This window comes from Etheostoma cragini, chromosome 6, assembly GCF_013103735.1.
Source record: "Etheostoma cragini isolate CJK2018 chromosome 6, CSU_Ecrag_1.0, whole genome shotgun sequence".
Classification (NCBI taxonomy): domain Eukaryota; kingdom Metazoa; phylum Chordata; class Actinopteri; order Perciformes; family Percidae; genus Etheostoma; species Etheostoma cragini.
The window spans coordinates 27,336,212-27,352,911 of NC_048412.1; the positions used below are offsets into that span (position 1 = coordinate 27,336,212).

General features: G+C 41.3%; 2 protein-coding genes across 2 annotated transcripts; one reads left to right on the forward strand and one right to left on the reverse strand.

Moving 5' to 3' along the window:
- Positions 1–873: 873 nt before the first annotated feature.
- On the reverse strand, positions 874–9,333 carry eaf1 (ELL associated factor 1). Its single transcript, XM_034874599.1, has 6 exons — positions 9,030–9,333; positions 7,103–7,197; positions 5,952–6,088; positions 4,315–4,487; positions 3,511–3,726; positions 874–2,466 (listed from the first exon to the last, which is right to left on the reverse strand). The coding sequence occupies exons 1-6, from the start codon at positions 9,130–9,132 to the stop codon at positions 2,417–2,419; spliced, it is 774 nt and encodes a 257-aa protein (XP_034730490.1). The 5' UTR covers positions 9,133–9,333; the 3' UTR covers positions 874–2,416.
- A 1,393-nt stretch (positions 9,334–10,726) lies between these two features.
- On the forward strand, positions 10,727–16,218 carry LOC117946440 (histone H3.3). The gene is made up of 5 exons (XM_034874600.1): positions 10,727–10,965; positions 11,986–12,166; positions 12,743–12,864; positions 14,029–14,103; positions 15,655–16,218. The coding sequence occupies exons 2-5, from the start codon at positions 12,043–12,045 to the stop codon at positions 15,781–15,783; spliced, it is 450 nt and encodes a 149-aa protein (XP_034730491.1). The 5' UTR covers positions 10,727–10,965; positions 11,986–12,042; the 3' UTR covers positions 15,784–16,218.
- The last annotated feature ends 482 nt before the right edge of the window (positions 16,219–16,700 follow it).

Consider the following 16,700-nt stretch of genomic DNA (forward strand, 5'->3'; position numbering starts at 1 on the left):
GAAAATGACATCACTTTAATGTAACGCAGCCTTTAAAACCAGGAAAAGACTATATTTATGCCCTATTACGATATCTAGTCTCATATCCCGATACTGATACAGTGGTGTGAAAAAGTGTTTGCCCCCTTCCTCATTTCCTGTTCCTTTGCATGTTTGTCACACTTAAGTGTTTCGGAACATGAAACCAATTTAAACAATAGTCAAGGACAACACAAGTAAACACAAAATGCAATTTGTAAATAAAGGTGTTTTATTATTAAAGGTGAAAAAAAATCCTAACCATCATGGCCCTGTGTGAAAAAGTGATTCAGAAAGTGTGACAAACATGCAAAGGAACAGGAAATGAGGAAGGGGGCAAACACTTTTTCACACCACTGTATAATATCGATATGTTGCCCAGCTCTACTTCCAGGTGCTTGTTGTGTTGCAGCCATGGAGCACAGTAAGCAGCGCTCTAAATTGCGGGTTTACGTAACACTGAAACACCCCGTTAGAACTGCAAATCACGACTGAATCCAAAAATGATTTCCCTTGTATCTGTGAAACAAGCATGTCATCCGTTTAACCTCCACCACCTCAAACTACAATCTAACTAGTAATTACCCTGAACCTGAAAATCAGAATTGGAATCAGAAATGTTAAAATCAAAACAACGCCCAACCCCAGTCAGTGTTTACACTGTGAGTCTCTGGGTTTTATTGTGACAAGTAGAAAAAATGAGGAAATGCATTAGTTAGTCATTAGCTATTAACTAACTTACCAACTCCTCGTCAGGGCATGTAGTTGCTGCCTACGCCTTTAAGGCTCTGACACACCGACCCGACGGCCGACCGGCGGCAGAAAAGGAAGTCGGACGGATCATTCTGTCGCCCCAAAAGCGTCACGTGGGTCTGGCTTCTCCCGAATTTCAAAGCCGACCATCATGGCGGCTCGTTCGGAATGCGATCTCATGTTTTACGGAACTTTTTTTTTACTTCTGAAAACATTTCCAAAAATTGTTTTAACGTAAGCGCACTAATTCACTGGTAAAGGACTAGCACTCCACCAATCAGATTGGTCATTGAGTCCCGATTCAACAGGTCTAATCGGTCCAAATTAAAGCCGACGGCTCCTCCGACGGACGACGGCACGGAGCACGCCGAACCGACCCGAGTCACCGACCTCGCCAGACTGTCCGACGAGCGATCATCGGGTTGGTGTGCCTGCGCCTTTACAACACGGCCAATCACAGACGACTCTTTTGGCTCCTTGTTTATGATTCTCCAGCTACAAACAGACTGTATGTGGGAGTTTCTAACTGATCAAAAACCGAAGCCAGATGTTTTTCTCAAGAGTTGGTAGAGACCAACCTTACATTCAACTGTTGCTTACACGTTAGCCATTACATTATTAGCTTGTACATATCAGGTCTGTGATTTCGGGCTCTTTCTGCCCCCTAGAGGTTACAAAACAGATGACAAAAAGCAGCTTTTACCAGCTGCAACTTGGCTCCATTGATGTGCTCCACGTGGCTCTGGATGCCAGAAATCTAAATCAAATCAGGCAGAATCTTAATCCATCTATTCTTATATCTGTTATATGACTAAACTAAACTCACAATGCCAAAACCCTAAAGTTCATTCATTACACAACAGCAACCTAAAAGTTCATCTAGTAACTGTTTAAAGAACAAGTATATAGTATATTCTGTATTTTTACTTCTTGTCAACAAATCCCATAAAAAGACCTTTATTCATTTCTAACAAATGAAGGTGAGATTCATAACTTAATAAAAGATAACCAGCAAAGCCTTTAAAACTCTGGACGTTGAGATTAGGAAGGCACAGAGTACACACTGACCTCAACACACTAGGTAAGCAGATGTGTGTTTTCTCTGATTTGTTGCAGATGTGCAGGCTGCACAGGTTCATCTGCAATGCTGCAATTTTTGTATTCATAGCGGATATATACAAACAATGTGGAGAGCCTCCCCCCCCCCCCCAACCTTCTCTGATGAATAACCAGACAAGGTGAGAGGATGAGGGAGGGTATTTTAAGACAATCTCTTCACTGTCTTAGCATAAAAACAAAAACACATGATCTGAGGAGATAAAACTAGCAGCTCTAAGTACAGAAAATATGTATGTGCACTCTAATATATAATCTTCCAAACCTCTCAAGTCTCGCTATACAAAACAAAATATACATCTAATAAAAATACACTCTTAAAGTCCCGGGCTGGCCAGCTTTAGGGATATACTACAATCTAATCAGAAAAACAGTCAAACCAAGATATACAGCTGGTGTCAGTTATCACAGCAAAGGAAAGATTGCACCAGGCAGAAAGGAGGAGTGTGTGGAGAGAGAGAGAGAGATACAGAGGGAGAGAGAGAGAGAGAGAGAGAGAGAGAGAGAGAGAGACTGACCAACGGAGAGTTTAGTCGTCATCGCTGTCGCTGCCCGACTCGCTGAGCTGGAGGTCGTTTCCTGTGAAGACAAACCGGTTTGAACGTGGTTTAAAGACGAGTTTCCGGCCATTAGTTGACAAATGCTAGTCTCGCGTTGTCAGACCTCCACAGCGCTGTGGCGTATGTCACTCCCTGAGTGCAGATTTGAGTCGTGCATGCTCAGATTTAAACGCTTTACAGCATAACTGTCATACGGAAATTAGTGAAATCCAAGAAATAATAAACTTTTCTCATTACAAACAATAACAGAAGCTGGGAATCATTTTGAGAATGTTGTAGCTATCTGGCTACGGTTGTTTGATTGCTAACGTTAGCTCAAAACACCATTCCACTGACAGCTTTATGTGTTTGATTGCTAGCTTGTAGCCAGCAGTGAACAAACTTTGTTAAGTAGGTCCATTGTTATTGTGTTGACATTACAGAAGGCTGTTGTTAGCATCATGTAGGCTATCTCTGCTCCTCAGATCTCTGCAGGGTAAATCCAGACATCTAGCTAGACTCTCTGTCTAATCTGAGTTTTCTGTTGCACGACTACAAGTTCCTTCCCGAGGCTGTTTTGCAGAGACGCCGTGGCTCCTTCTGGCCTCCAGACGATTGTGATTGGTTTAAAGAAATGGCGATAAACCAGAGCATGTTGTTCTCCCATCCTGTACTGTCATGTGGACTAGCCAGACCCTCCTCTGCAGCGCTGTGGAGGAGGGTCTGGCAACAAGAGACTAGACAAATACTGAATCAGAACTGAAATTGAGGTGTCCCATCTCCGTCTCCAGTAGCCTGGTTGGCCCAGCGGTGGAGCTAGCGCACATGTACTGAGAGGTCTATGCCTCGACGCAGAGGTCCACGGTTCGAATCCGACCTGTGACGAGTTCCTGCTTGTTTCCCCCCCCCCTCTCCCCCCTTTCTCACCTAAGTCTCCTGTCTAAAATTAAAGGCGAAAAACTGGAAATGGGAGAAATGCTCAAACAAATCTATCGAACAAATCCACGTCCTCTCCTGCCTGCCCAGCGGGATCAGCAGAAGCACAGGCAAAGGGACAGAAGCCACGTAGCTACGAGATACTCACGGAGTGTGTTCATGAGCTGGTTGTTGCCCTGCTGCCGCTCGGCCCCCCCGTTGGCCACGGGGGGGCGGCTGGGCGAGGTCTGGCTGAGCGGTCGGGGGGCATCGTGCTCGCCGTCGCTGCTGCTGTCGTCGGCGCTGTCGTCGGCGCTGGCCGAGTCCGAGGAGCTGCTGCCGCTGCTGCTCATCTGCTCGATCACCTCCACCTCGGCCCGCAGCTCTGAGGCAGCACAAACAGAAGGGGGGCACGTTAAGACCCAACTCCTTCTACGCAATATATCCATATTATGTCAACATCAATCCATGAGACTAGATATCCTCTTAAATTCTGGATATCGTGATTTGAGGCAAGTGTTGTCTTTCCCTGGCTTTAAAGGCTGCATTACAGTAAAATTATGTCATTTTCTAAACTTACCAGGCTGTTGTAGCTGTTCTATTTCCCCACTCGGTCATTATATCCACATTTTTGATGATTATTTATCTAAAATCTCACTGTGTCCATTTTTTTGCCAACCCTTTTTTTGCCAAATTGTTTGTCCAAAGTTAAAGCTATAGTACGTAGTTTGTCTCCCCGCATGATAAATTCTAAGTAATGACGACAAAACCGACGCAAGCCTTCCGTAACCATGCACACATATACTGTATGTATACACACAACACACACACACTACATACTGTATAAAAATACGTATAGACTTACATCTTCATGCACATATACATATACACAGACATACCAACAGAAGAGCTGTCCTATCCTATGAAAGGGAGTTGTAAGAAGGGAGTTGGGCTACTGTTGTTGTCTCCTCACCTCTCTTGATGTCATCGAGCTGAGGCTCAGGGGAGGGATTATCCTTGGAAGGAGAAGGGGAGGTTTTGACCCCGGTCCCGGGCTTGGTGGGGGCCCGGAACTGAGAGGTGGGCTGGCTGGATCGAACCGACTGCTGCTCGATGCGTGCCTGGATCTTACTGCTGCCCTCCGCCCTGAAACGTACACACAACGCCGATGTCTTTACGCATGCGCTGAATGCGGCTGCTGGTCCGTTGGGTTTGCTCCGTTGTTAGTTGTTTCTGCTTCTGTGACCGCCTGGTTGTCTGCGTCAGCTGTTAGTTTCTAGGTCTATTATATAGTGCTTTACCATGTGTGTCAGGCTGAAAGCCTAACCAAGGAAAAAGACTGCAAATAAGCCTAAAGATAGAGCTAGAAGTCCCACAGAAGCTGCATCGGATGCACTTCCGATGCCTGTGTGAATGGTCCCTGACCAATAAACTGATAAATCAAAATTTAAATGTAGCTACTGTTAGTTTTTAGTTGTCTGATCTATCTGGAGCTTAACTGCAGGAATAACATCTTCGGAAAGATTCTGAAAGTTGTATGTGTTGTCTGTCCGCCAGATTCAAGAGGCAACTTTTGTTTTCCTCAAAGTCTCGGTTGAATTCAGCGTAGCTGTAATCATCAACGTCCAACAGACTTAGACTCCTCGTTATTAATCCTTCTGGGATGACTCCCGCAAGGAAATTGAAATTTCCAGCATCAGTTTTAGCAAGAATACAGTAGAGAAGACAGTATAGAGAAAAACAGATGGGGCCATAGAAATTTAACAAAATGTTACTAAAATGATGTGAATTGAATTTGGTGCAACATATTTTGGCAACATGTATTGTGTATTTAAGCTGAAAGCGTACCAAAACACTGCAGCCGTGAGGGACTAAACACTGAGATGAAAACACAGTGTGACCCGCTGCAGGTCCAGGTTTCAAAGATGTATTCCCTCACACGTAAAATACAACTAGTACTGCCTTTCCCAGATGTAAAGTTACTTTGTGATGTGGATAACCGTGTGAGCGGGGTCCCCAGAAAGTTTCCACCACCTGCAATCTCAGTGCATACAATAATAATCAGTTAATAATACGGATGAGACCATAAACAACTAAAATACATGTGGCTCCTAAATGGTTTGTGTTTTCTTTGGTTTGAGACGGGGCTGTAGTCAAGACCACATTTGTTGAGCCCAGGGCAAGAGTAAGACCAGGACTAGTTGAGTCCAAGACAAGACAGAGTCCAAAGAAGTTTGAGTCTGAGTCAAGACCGAGTCCAGGACAGAAAAAAGGTCTTATGCATGACGGTATCGAGACAATACTTTTGGGTTTCACTTCCCCTCCAATATTATTATCAATATGATCAAGACACCTGGACTCGGTCCAGACCAAAAGCCATGTTGGGCAAGACCGGTGGCCGAGACCGAGACAAGTCAGAGTCCAAATACTAGCGAGTCCCAGACAAGTCTGAGACCACAGAAAAACGGTCTTGAGTCCAGACTTGAGTCCAAGACCGGACTTGAGTACTACAGCCCTGTTTTGAGATCAATAAAATATATTTTCCCTTTGAGGACTGAGGGTGAGACGAAAACCTAAAGGTGTGAACCGCTCTGACCTTTGACCTCTCACCTGGTTTTCTTGACCTGGATGCTGCTGCTCAGCTTCTCCAGAACGAAGTCCCCGGTGTCGTGGTTAATGATGAGCACGCAGTCCTTCTGGTACGGCCGCTTGTTTCCTTTGAACACCGTCATGGGAGGCGTGGAGCCCTGGGAGGAGGAGGAGGAGGAGGAGGAGGAGGAGGAGGAGGAGGAGAAGAAGAAGAAGAAGAAGAAGAAGAAGAAGAAGAAGAAGAAGAAGAAGAAGAAGAAGAAGAAGAAGAAGAAGAAGAAGAAGAAGAAGAAGAAGAAGAAGAAGAAGAAGAAGAAGAAGAAGAAGAAGAAGAAGAAGAAGAAGAAGAAGAAGAAGAAGAAGAAGAAGAAGCCAAATCAGAATATGTGGTGTGTATGTGTTTGCTTCACCAGACCTTATTATTTACATTTAAAGGTTCTTCTTCAGGGGGACTCATCATAAGGGAACATGGACTTGGGTGTTTGGAATTGGGGGGTGGCAGTAGCTCAGCTCAAAGGGAGTTGGGTTGGGAACCTGAGGGTCGCTGGTTCAAGTCCCCGTGTGGACCAAAGTATGGTGGTGGACTGGTAGCTGGGGAGGAGCCAGTTCACCTCCTGGGCACTGCCAAGGTGCTCTAGAGCAAGGCACCAAACCCCCAACTTTCCATGGGCACCCCCTCCCTCTGACATCTCTCCATTAGTGCATGTGTTTGTAATGTGTGTAATAACAACAGAGTGTAGATTGTGGGATTAATAAAGTATACATTAAACATTAATTAACGAAACATTCACATAATCCTTTTCAAAACCATGTGGGATCCTGGTCTGGGAGGGACTTTCTGAAAACAAAGCAAGAAATAAAGCGCTATAAAGCCCCCTGGCAACGCCCGAGACCCATTACTACAGACCTTTGGGTTTTTTCATGGGTCTGACATATGTGTCCAAGTAATGTGAGTTTTCTCTCTTGTTTAAACCGTCTAAAATGAGACAGACGGAGCGGAATAACAATAATCTTTACAAAAAAACTGTAAAACTGCAGCTGTAACAAGGGACTTTCCCATTGGGGGATGAATAAAGTATTATCTAATGTAATCTAATGTAATCTAATGTAATGTAATGTTATGTAATCTTCACTTAATCAGTGACCCGGAGGAGAGCCGCGGCCGGTCTTACCGGGATGTGAGGTAACGTGATCGTGACTTCATCTCCTTTCCCGACCTGCAGCTCTCCCTCGCAGCTTGTGTCGATGGACGCCGGTTTGAAGTCATCTGAAAACAAAGTAAAGACTTTTACACGTTCCCTCAACATTTTATAAACATGCTGCACCAGGCCTCCCTGTCTGGTTTTCTTACACCCCTCGGGTCGTCAAAATGAAAAGTCAACACATCCGTTTTTAATCAACGTTTTTAACTTTTTCTTACGTTTTTGTCCCTTTTTCCAACACTTTTGTTGACGTTTAACACTACGTAACACTAAGTTATTAACTTCAGTTTTACATTTATTTTTGGAATTCATGGTCAATAAACCTCATTTATAGGAAATTATCCCTAATGTTTGAGTTAGAAAAGCAGAAATTAGGAATTATTGAGACTAAAATTAAAGGAAAGGATGTTGATGATAATCACTGACTGGAATATGTCGACTTTTACTCAATACTATTTCAAAAACACTTCCATTTGTTTCTCTCCAAATGCTATAAAATTGAATAAGACGCCCCAAAATGAATGAAAGTAGAGATCCGACACCGGATAAAGCGGATGAAGATGGATGGATGGAGATGTGTACTTGCCAAAGAGCGTTGTGTGGAATCAATCATGTTATTGTGGGTAATTAGAAATTTAAAAAAACAGTGATATAGGAAAACAAGTCAATTTGACTCAAGCCAACATGAGTGATGCTAAAACAGTTGCGTTATTGTTTATTTCCTTTTAATATGTGTAATGGCCAATTCGACTATATACGTGTGTTATGTGTGTGTGGTGTGTGTGTTTGCGGTAGGTCTGCGTAAATAGTTGTTTGTTACGTCACCTGCGCACCTGTGTGTGGGTGCTAATTGGAGCCAATAAAGGGGATCACAGGTGAGGTGGAAGGGGAATCTGGATCCGGGAAGCCACACGGTTTTTCAACCTCAGCTGTGTGAGAGTCATGTTTTTTAATCACTAAGTCCTTCTTGTTTTATGTGCTTTTATCTAAAATTATTCTAGAATAAAGGATTAAACGAACGACGACGACGTACCTCGTTATTTGCAGCAGCAAGAGTCGGAAAGGGCTTCAGATTTCACCCAGAGACGTTATTTGTGGACCATGTGTTTATGTAATGACCTTCCTAGTAGGTGTTATAGGGTTATATTGTCTGTTGTTTCTGTTCATAGTGTGTGTATATATATTTTGTTCTGTGAGTAGAAGCGCATCGTGAGCAATGATGATGATCCGAAGCTAAATTCCTCAAATAAATCTGATTCTGACCCTGTAATCATTCCTTCAATTGAATAAGACACCCCCAAATGAATGAAAGTAGAGATGTGTAATTTCCGAAGACCGTTGTGTGGAATCCATCATGTTATTATGGGTAATTAAAATTAAAAAAAAAAGCCCACTGATATAGGAAAACGGGTCAATTTGACCCGAGGACACCATGAGGTCAAACAATTGCTTTTTTTGTTTATTTCCTTTTAATATGTTTATGTATGCACCGAACACCAATGACCTTTCTAGTAGGTGTTAAGGTTAGATTGTCTATTTAGTTTCTGTGTGTGTATATATATATATATATATATATATATATATATATATATATATATATATATATATATATATAGTTTGTTCTGTATGTGGAAGCGCATTGTGAGCTTTGATGATCCAAAGCTAAATTCCTCGTATCTGTCCTCATACCTGGCAAATAAATCTGATTATGTAATCATTCCTGCAACGTTAAAGCGGGGGGGGCGATATATTATCTATGCAAATCACTTCATTTATGTATCCACCTAATTGGCTAAATCACGCACGAGACAGCGTCCCTGTCCACGGGGGCGAACTGGTCCCACACCACCGCTAATCGAAGATCCTGCTAACACATAGCGCGTGTTTTCACACTCACATCTGATAGTGTGAAAGGAAGACTTTGGCCTCTTCTCGAAGCTTTCTCCGAGCTTCAGAACATGCTCCTCTTTGTCCAGCAGCGGATTCGTGCTCCCGTTCATGTCTCGCTCGGTTATAAAATGTTAAAAAAGTCACATGAATGTCAAATGTTCCCAAAGAGAAAGACAGTCTGTGGTAACGTCGGGGAGATTAGAGCAGGCTTTACTATAACACAAAGTTAGCCTAGTAGCTGGTAGCTACCCGTTAGCAAAACATCTCCTACGTCACTTGACCACGCCTCTTCCGCTTTTGGTGCGGCAATCAAATACCACCGAAAACAATGCCGCGTTCATGTAGTATCATAATAATCGGGGATAAATTGACCAACTAGGCACAGCTTCACCCCACATCTGGCAGTGTTGAATATAAAGTTTGGTGTTTTTGTTGAAGATAAGAAGGTAGACTTTGTTCTCAACATTTTGATGCTTTTAGGAAAACATTTTATACGTAAATGCAGATGTTTTAAGACCAAACCCTCCCGGATCCATTGGAAGAATGAGTTAAATCTTTTGTACATGTCACTGAAACGGCTTCAGGTTGAAAAATCCCTTGATTTGGTTTATCTACTTGAAACTTTTAGTTTAATTTGAGATAGCCCCTTTTATTTATTTTTTGTATCTTTTGTCTAATTTCTTTTCTTATGAAGGTCGATTTTCTGTGTTTATGCTCCTATGTTCTGTTTATTTGCTCGACCCGAGGCAAAAGTTTATTTTTTGAAATTGGTTTTGTTGTATTTAATGCCTTTTTTGTTTGTATATTTGTATTCGGAATGAATAACAACAAAAAACTTAACATAAAAGGTACACCTTCACCTCAAGTCGGAACACCACCACACTACTGCACTAATGCAACCTGCACAATTGGTTTATTTACATTTATTTACATTTAGCATATTATTAAGCAGTTGCACATTTTTGTCTTCCCATCCTGTACATATTCAAATATTTATTTTATTTTATTCATATTATTATTTCATGTATATTGTGTGTATGTATATTTTTCCTAGTATTTCATTTATATTTATATTTGTGCTTTGTGACTAATTTGGCTGCTGTAACACCGGAATTTCCCATTTTTCTTGGGATCAATAAACATCTATCTATCTATCTATCTATCTATATATCTATCTATCTAACAACAACTAGGAAAGTCGGCGAAATTGTTGCTAAATTGTTGCCGAGTTGGCGTCATATTTGTATATATTTATGGTATTACGCAGTACGTGGCGGACGAGGGTGAATTTGTGTAAAAATGTATGTATCGGTTCAAGTTTTACATATCATATTTACTCATATATAATTTATAATATGATATATATAAATAGATTGTCACGTAATCGTTAGTAGCGTTTCACGTAGATTGGTCTAAATTAAATAATAAATAATAAATATAATAATAATAAATAATTAATAACAAATAACAACAATAATAAAAATAAAAAATAAATAATAATAAATAATAATGATTATTATTATTAATAAAAATAATAATAATAATAATAATACAAGACTGAGATGGGTTACCATTCAAGAAAAACGTGAACGCAGCATAAATTTAAAAAACGAAAGAAAGGAGCGCGTGGTATATTCATAAACTGTACAGCCAATGGGGACATCCGAACACCTTCACCGATCCCCGATGTCTATTCTCTATCGATGGTATTCTCTCGCTCATATCCCCGCCCAGTTAGCGAGTTCCGATGAATCTCAACAAGCGCTCCCAAACAGTTTTTGCCCGCCCACTTGTTGCAAGCTGATTGGCTGAGTCGGTGGAGAGGCGTCGTTTGAATTTGAGTTCAGTTCGTGTTTTTGTTGTGTGTGAGAACCAAGGACTGTTTGTTCGGTTTCCGGTGATTTATAAAACATTGAACTCTGGAATATTGTTCAACATAACGGGTACGTTTATAATTACTATGTTGGTTTAATACATGTTAAAAGCGAGTTAATATGACGCACCTAAAAGTTGCCCGACCTTTAAATGGAGCGAACGCTAACGTTAGCTAGCTAGCTAGCTGTTAGCCTATATACTGTCTATCTAGCTAACCTGGTAACCAGTTAGCGAGGAGCCGTTTTCTCGGGAAATATCCTGCAACGTTATGCTTAACTTAGCTAAATTAGTAGGAGACAGGTGTGAAAAAAATAAGATTTGTAAATAAAGTGTCCTATGATAATAATACTCTGACTCACAGACTTGTCATGTCAATCTTTAAAGTCCCTCATGCAATAACCACATATAGTTATGTTAACGTTACATAGACAGGGTAAAGTTAGACTGTTGTTTCTGACATTTGAACTCCGCATGGAGGACGTGTAGCTAGTTATCCATCAGGGGGAGTGATGACTAAAATACACTCAACGTTAGATGAGGAAGCCCATTTTAGCTAATCATTGGAATCTGTATTGCTATAATTAGGTATAACCAGCTAATTAGTTGATTTAGTGAGTAAAAAGCAGATAGATAGATAGATAGATAGATGTATGTTTATTGATCCCAAAAAATGGAAAATTCCTGTGTTACAGCAGCAAAATCAGTCACAAAACACAATATATAAATGAAATACTAGGAAAAATATACATACATACAATATACATGAAATAATAATACGAATAAAGTAAAAAGACAAATATATTTGACTATGTACAGGATGGGGGAACAAAAATGTGCGACAGCTTAAATAATATGCTAAAATGTAAAAATGTATGCAACATGTAAATAAATCAAATGTGCAGGTTGCATTAGTGCAGTAGTGTGGTGTCCAGAAGTCTCATCTAACACCCAGAGATGACATGTTAAAAAGTGTTGTTGCTTGTGGTATGAATGATTTTCGTGAATGAAGTATCCATCTCCTATAGAGAGATGGTTTGAAGGTTTGGTTTGTGATTGATAGAGCATGTCATGTCCTCAATCTTCCACAGACAGACCTGAGCTGTAGTGGTTTTCCTCCTGTGGTCCTGAGCTGTGTGTTGGAGGCGATGCGTCATGATGATTCATCAGCCAGCCGTCGGAAGGGCAAAACCCCCCAACGCCGACCCCCGCCGCCGGGCCCAGGGGCCTCCGGGTCAACACCCCGGTCCCCAAGACTCAGTGGAAGTTCAAGTGAGAGCCACTAAAGTAGCCGGGCAGACATTTAAACTTTATTTCAGAAATAAGCCACTGCTTTCATCCCAACTAAAAAGAAGTAGTTCTTCCTACCTTCTACTACCAAGGCGGGTCATTTACCTGAAATAGTATTTAAAAATATGTCAATAAGATAAAACTCTTATTTTTATTAGACATGTCTAAAAAAAGTATTCTTGCTGGTGATTGGTGAAGTAACGTTAGAAGCCTGTATGTAATACACACTACACAACTTATCACCACTGGAGCAACCTTTAAAAATAAAACTAAAAAGAAGAGAGTACTACATTACGTGTGCATATTAAGCCGATTTATTGCACATGGGACTCGTGTTGCTCTTGACCCGAGGTACCCTAAATCTGAGACCTGAGGGGAGTATTACAAAATCAGAGTGAAGGGGGTGGTTTGTGCAGTCTAAAAGAACTTGCTGGTCAAAGGTAACCATCATGGGGATTTTCGGGGTTTTGACGAAGGGGGGGGGGACCGGGGAGCGAACACGTTCTGTTGACGTTAATGAAACGTCGTGGATATAGACACACTGAATCTGTTTTCTAGGAAAGCCCCCTGCGTCTCCCAAGAAGAGACGGTTTCGGCCTGGGACCCGGGCCTTAATGGAGATCCGCAAGTACCAGAAGAGCTCCGATCTTCTGCTCAGGAAGGGACCCTTCTCTCGCCTGGTGAGTCAAACAGAAGCAAACCACGAGGAGAGTGGGAGAGCTGTAGCAGGTGTCTCTTCGGGTGTGAACGGGAGTCAGACTCACCATGTTTTCTGTAAGGGTGGGAACATATAGATTCTTAGACGCACCGCGATTCTCTCTAAAACCATTCCATGATTGATTCGGATGAATTCATAATTTATTATTTTGAAAACAACATTTTATTGTTTATTTTTTTAAATACAATTTTTTATTTTATTTTTTGAAGTCACTGTCTCCAGACATGTATAAATCAGAAAACAGGTGACTTAAAGAGGAGGACAAACAACATCAGAGTTTAGGCACACGTGCAGAAAAAACACAAAAATGGCAATAAGGAAGAAAAAAATATTTTTGTATATATACACATGATCTAACAAAACACGTATAGGCTGTTCATCTACTTTATCACATTACATCTGTCCGTCTCATGTTTCCAATTGTCCACCTTTAAACATGACTAAGCCTCTGAGATGGAAGATCACTGAGAGAGAAGGGGACACTACTACTCAGGACTACACAATAAAAACCCCGGTAGACAAAGAAATTTCATTAAAATTAGACTTCTTTATGTCAGTTCTGTCTTTAAGCTTTTTGAGTGTTATTTATGTATTCTCTGTTCTAGCTTTTTCAAAATTTTAGACACAGATATAGTCAAAATAATGCTCCAAAGATAAGTGAAATTGTATTTTTACTTTTTTTTTATTGAAAAACGTAACATTTTCTTGAGGAAGGGCATTCACATCGGTCTTCAACAATATTAGGGAAAACACTGTGTATGGAAAACAGAGTGCTCGGTTTCGAAGCACCTCCTAAAGGCAGGTATTGGGGTAAGGGAGATGCGTCTGATGTATGTAGCGTCTGAATCCTCGATAGGCATGGGCCGGTATGAGATTCTGACAGTATGATAACCTTCAGCAACATGGTTTCACGGTATTGTTATTACAGCTTTGAAATGTATTATTTTGAAATGTCTGGGTAAAAAAACAAAAACTTTTCCATTGAACACAGTGGATTTTATTTTCAAACCTAGTGAGTCGTATCTCTCGCCTGCGTCCCGCTCGCCCCAGCAGGTCTGATAAGTTTCTCTCCCCTGTGTGACTGCAGCCTTGATTGATGAAATCTCGGTTCCTTGTCTCGGTTCAGGTCCGTGAGGTGTGCCAGAGTTTTTCCCATGAGGCTCTCAGATGGCAGGTCTACGCTCTTCTGGCCCTGCAGGAGGTAAGCACGTGCCTCCACCACCAAGCCGACATGCTGTCATTCTCAGCAGTACTAATGATTCAATACATCAATAATAACAATAATCATTTTATTCATGGAGCTTATTTCAAGCCATAAGCATTCAGATGGAGGATTTCGCCCAGGGATAAAAGTATGAATGGGCTTGAGATCATTAGACGTTCATAATCAATGTCTGACCATCATACAACAATTTCAAAGAAGGAAATATACCAACATGACTTCGCGTAAAAGTACACGCCGACTTTTCTTAACCCAAGTTGGTGTGTTATCTGTACGCACTTCGAGCTATCCGCTGTATACAGCGGGCGCACGCATACACTTCACTTGCCGTGTTATTGCAAGAAGGAAACAACGGTGGAATTATGAACCGTGACATGCGGGACCCGATCCCCGGTCTCCTGGGTGAAAGTCCTGTGTTTGACCCATCCGCCCAGACCAACCTCCCTATGGAGATTTTTGCACTGTCATACTTCTCTGCGGCGTAAAATCAAACGCCATCGCAAGGTAATGGAAGTTAATCGAGGCCAAACAGCACTGATAAAAGTGAGTATGCGTCTTGATAACACACCAATAATGGCGTGTTATATGTACGCCATTTAATGAGATCAGTCTGAATATACACAACACATAGCCCCTAACCCCTAGTTGCCCCCGGTGCTGCGCATCGGAGTGTGAATGTGTGTGAATGTTTATCTGATGAGCAGGTGGCACCTTGTACGGCAGCCCCGGCTACAGTGTATGAATGTGTGTGAATGGTGAATGTTCCCTGTAGATGTAAAAGCGCTTTGAGCAGTTGTTAAGACTGGAAAAGCGCTATATAAATACAGCACATTTACATTTACATTTACATAGGACATCTTATTCACTGCACTTTAAACTGTATGTTTCCGTGGGCGGGTTAGCTCAGTTGGGAGAGCAGAGTTTACGACCCCCCCCCCCTTCCCTTTCTTGTCTTCAGCTGTCCCGAGAAATAAAGGCCTAAAAATGTCCTTAAAAAATGATCTTTAGAAGAAAAAAAAAGGGTATCTGTTTGTCTGAAAATTGTAATTTAGCTCCAAGTTATAGAAGCTGTATTTATTGTTTTCACTGAGCAACATGAGTAGTAATGTGGTGTCTTGTCTGTGATTTCAGTTCTCACTCTCCTTTTTTAGTTCTGGTTTGCACTTTGTTCCTTTTGTAAACTATTTTTGAATGAATATTCGTAAAAATTGATCCTTTCATGTGTTCTGCGTGATGAATACAGTGCCCGGTGATGTTTAGTTTTGTAACCATTAAGTCACAGACTACAACCCAATATTGTACATTGGGCCTATTTTCATTTAGAATAATATAAAACTGATAGCCACCTCCGAAACATACACAGTCCTCCATAAAAATGAGCTGAAGCCAATAATCCAGATAGCTTTATTTGTCACGCGTGCTCAGGTACACAGTGATATGATGCTTTTGTTGGAGCAATCCTCCAACAAAAGCTGATTTCTTTGATTTGACATCATCTGGCTGTCCTCCTCTTCCTCCTCGTCCCTCCAGGCTGCAGAGGCCTTTCTGGTCATGTTGTTCTCCGACGCAAACCTGTGTGCGATCCACGCCAAGCGGGTCACGCTGTTCCCCCGGGACATTCAGCTGGCCAGGAGGATCCGCGGGGTGGACAACTTGTAAAAACGGGACAGGACAGAGTGGACGAGCAAGCCACGGCAACAGGAAGGACACTCACAGGACACGCTTTCCCCTGCAGTCTGTTCTGAGACTGTGATACTGCTTAGAATGTGTTAAACGGGATAAATGTTTTAAACGTTGATTGTGATTGTGTGCTACATTTTGGGAACTTGGGCTACTGAGTTCTTGGGAAAAGAAATCACTTGACCTGGCAGATCATCACAGGTGTTATGAAAAGGTTCAAGTTACCGACTGTTAGTCACTTTTAACTGTCAGAAAATAATCCCTGTCAAGCAGTCGTATTTTTATACTTGTGTACTTATATTTGCATAATGTGTTAGTTTGATGAGTGTATCGCTTTTGATATATAATAATGTGTACATATTGTTCCACATTCATGATCTTACATTGTTAATAAACCGCAGGATTTGTTTCTATGACGTAGCTGATGTCTTATTTTGGTTTGTACAGGTTCAGTCTCATTGTGTCTGTGTATGATGTTACAACTAACTAACCTTACAGTCATGTTCTCCCAGTTTAACAGAGGAGTTTCATCATCAGCCAGCTGGAACAGCTGGAAACCTGCTCTCAGTTCTCAAAATTGGTATTCAAATTACACATTTTTTCTTCAATAAAGTATAACAGATCAACTCAGTTCACATGGGGGGGGGCTCCCTTATTGAGTAGCATTGACATTTTGAATGTCAAACACTTAATTTTCTGCATTCTGGTGCATTTTAACTGTCAGAAAATAATCCCTGTCAAGCAGTTGTATTTTTATACTTGTGTACTTATATTTGCATAATGTGTTAGTTTGATGAGTGTTGTATTTTTTTAATATACTGTATAATTTATGTTTACATATTTTTCCACAAGTTCCACCACAAGATTTGTTTCTATTACGTACCTGATATGATGTA

Bases quoted from the DNA above. Each gene is read 5' to 3' on its own strand.
- eaf1 (XM_034874599.1), bottom strand. From the start codon at position 9,132: ATGAACGGGAGCACGAATCCGCTGCTGGACAAAGAGGAGCATGTTCTG. The intron at 6,089-7,102 runs GTAAGACCGGCC...TCCTCCTCCCAG, and splicing joins TCACGTTACCTCACATCCCG to GGCTCCACGCCTCCCATGAC. The intron at 2,467-3,510 runs GTGAGTATCTCG...TTGTCTTCACAG, and splicing joins CCAGCTCATGAACACACTCC to GAAACGACCTCCAGCTCAGC.
- LOC117946440 (XM_034874600.1), top strand. From the start codon at position 12,043: ATGCGTCATGATGATTCATCAGCCAGCCGTCGGAAGGGCAAAACCCCC. The intron at 12,167-12,742 runs GTGAGAGCCACT...TCTGTTTTCTAG, and splicing joins AAGACTCAGTGGAAGTTCAA to GAAAGCCCCCTGCGTCTCCC. The intron at 14,104-15,654 runs GTAAGCACGTGC...TCGTCCCTCCAG, and splicing joins CTCTTCTGGCCCTGCAGGAG to GCTGCAGAGGCCTTTCTGGT.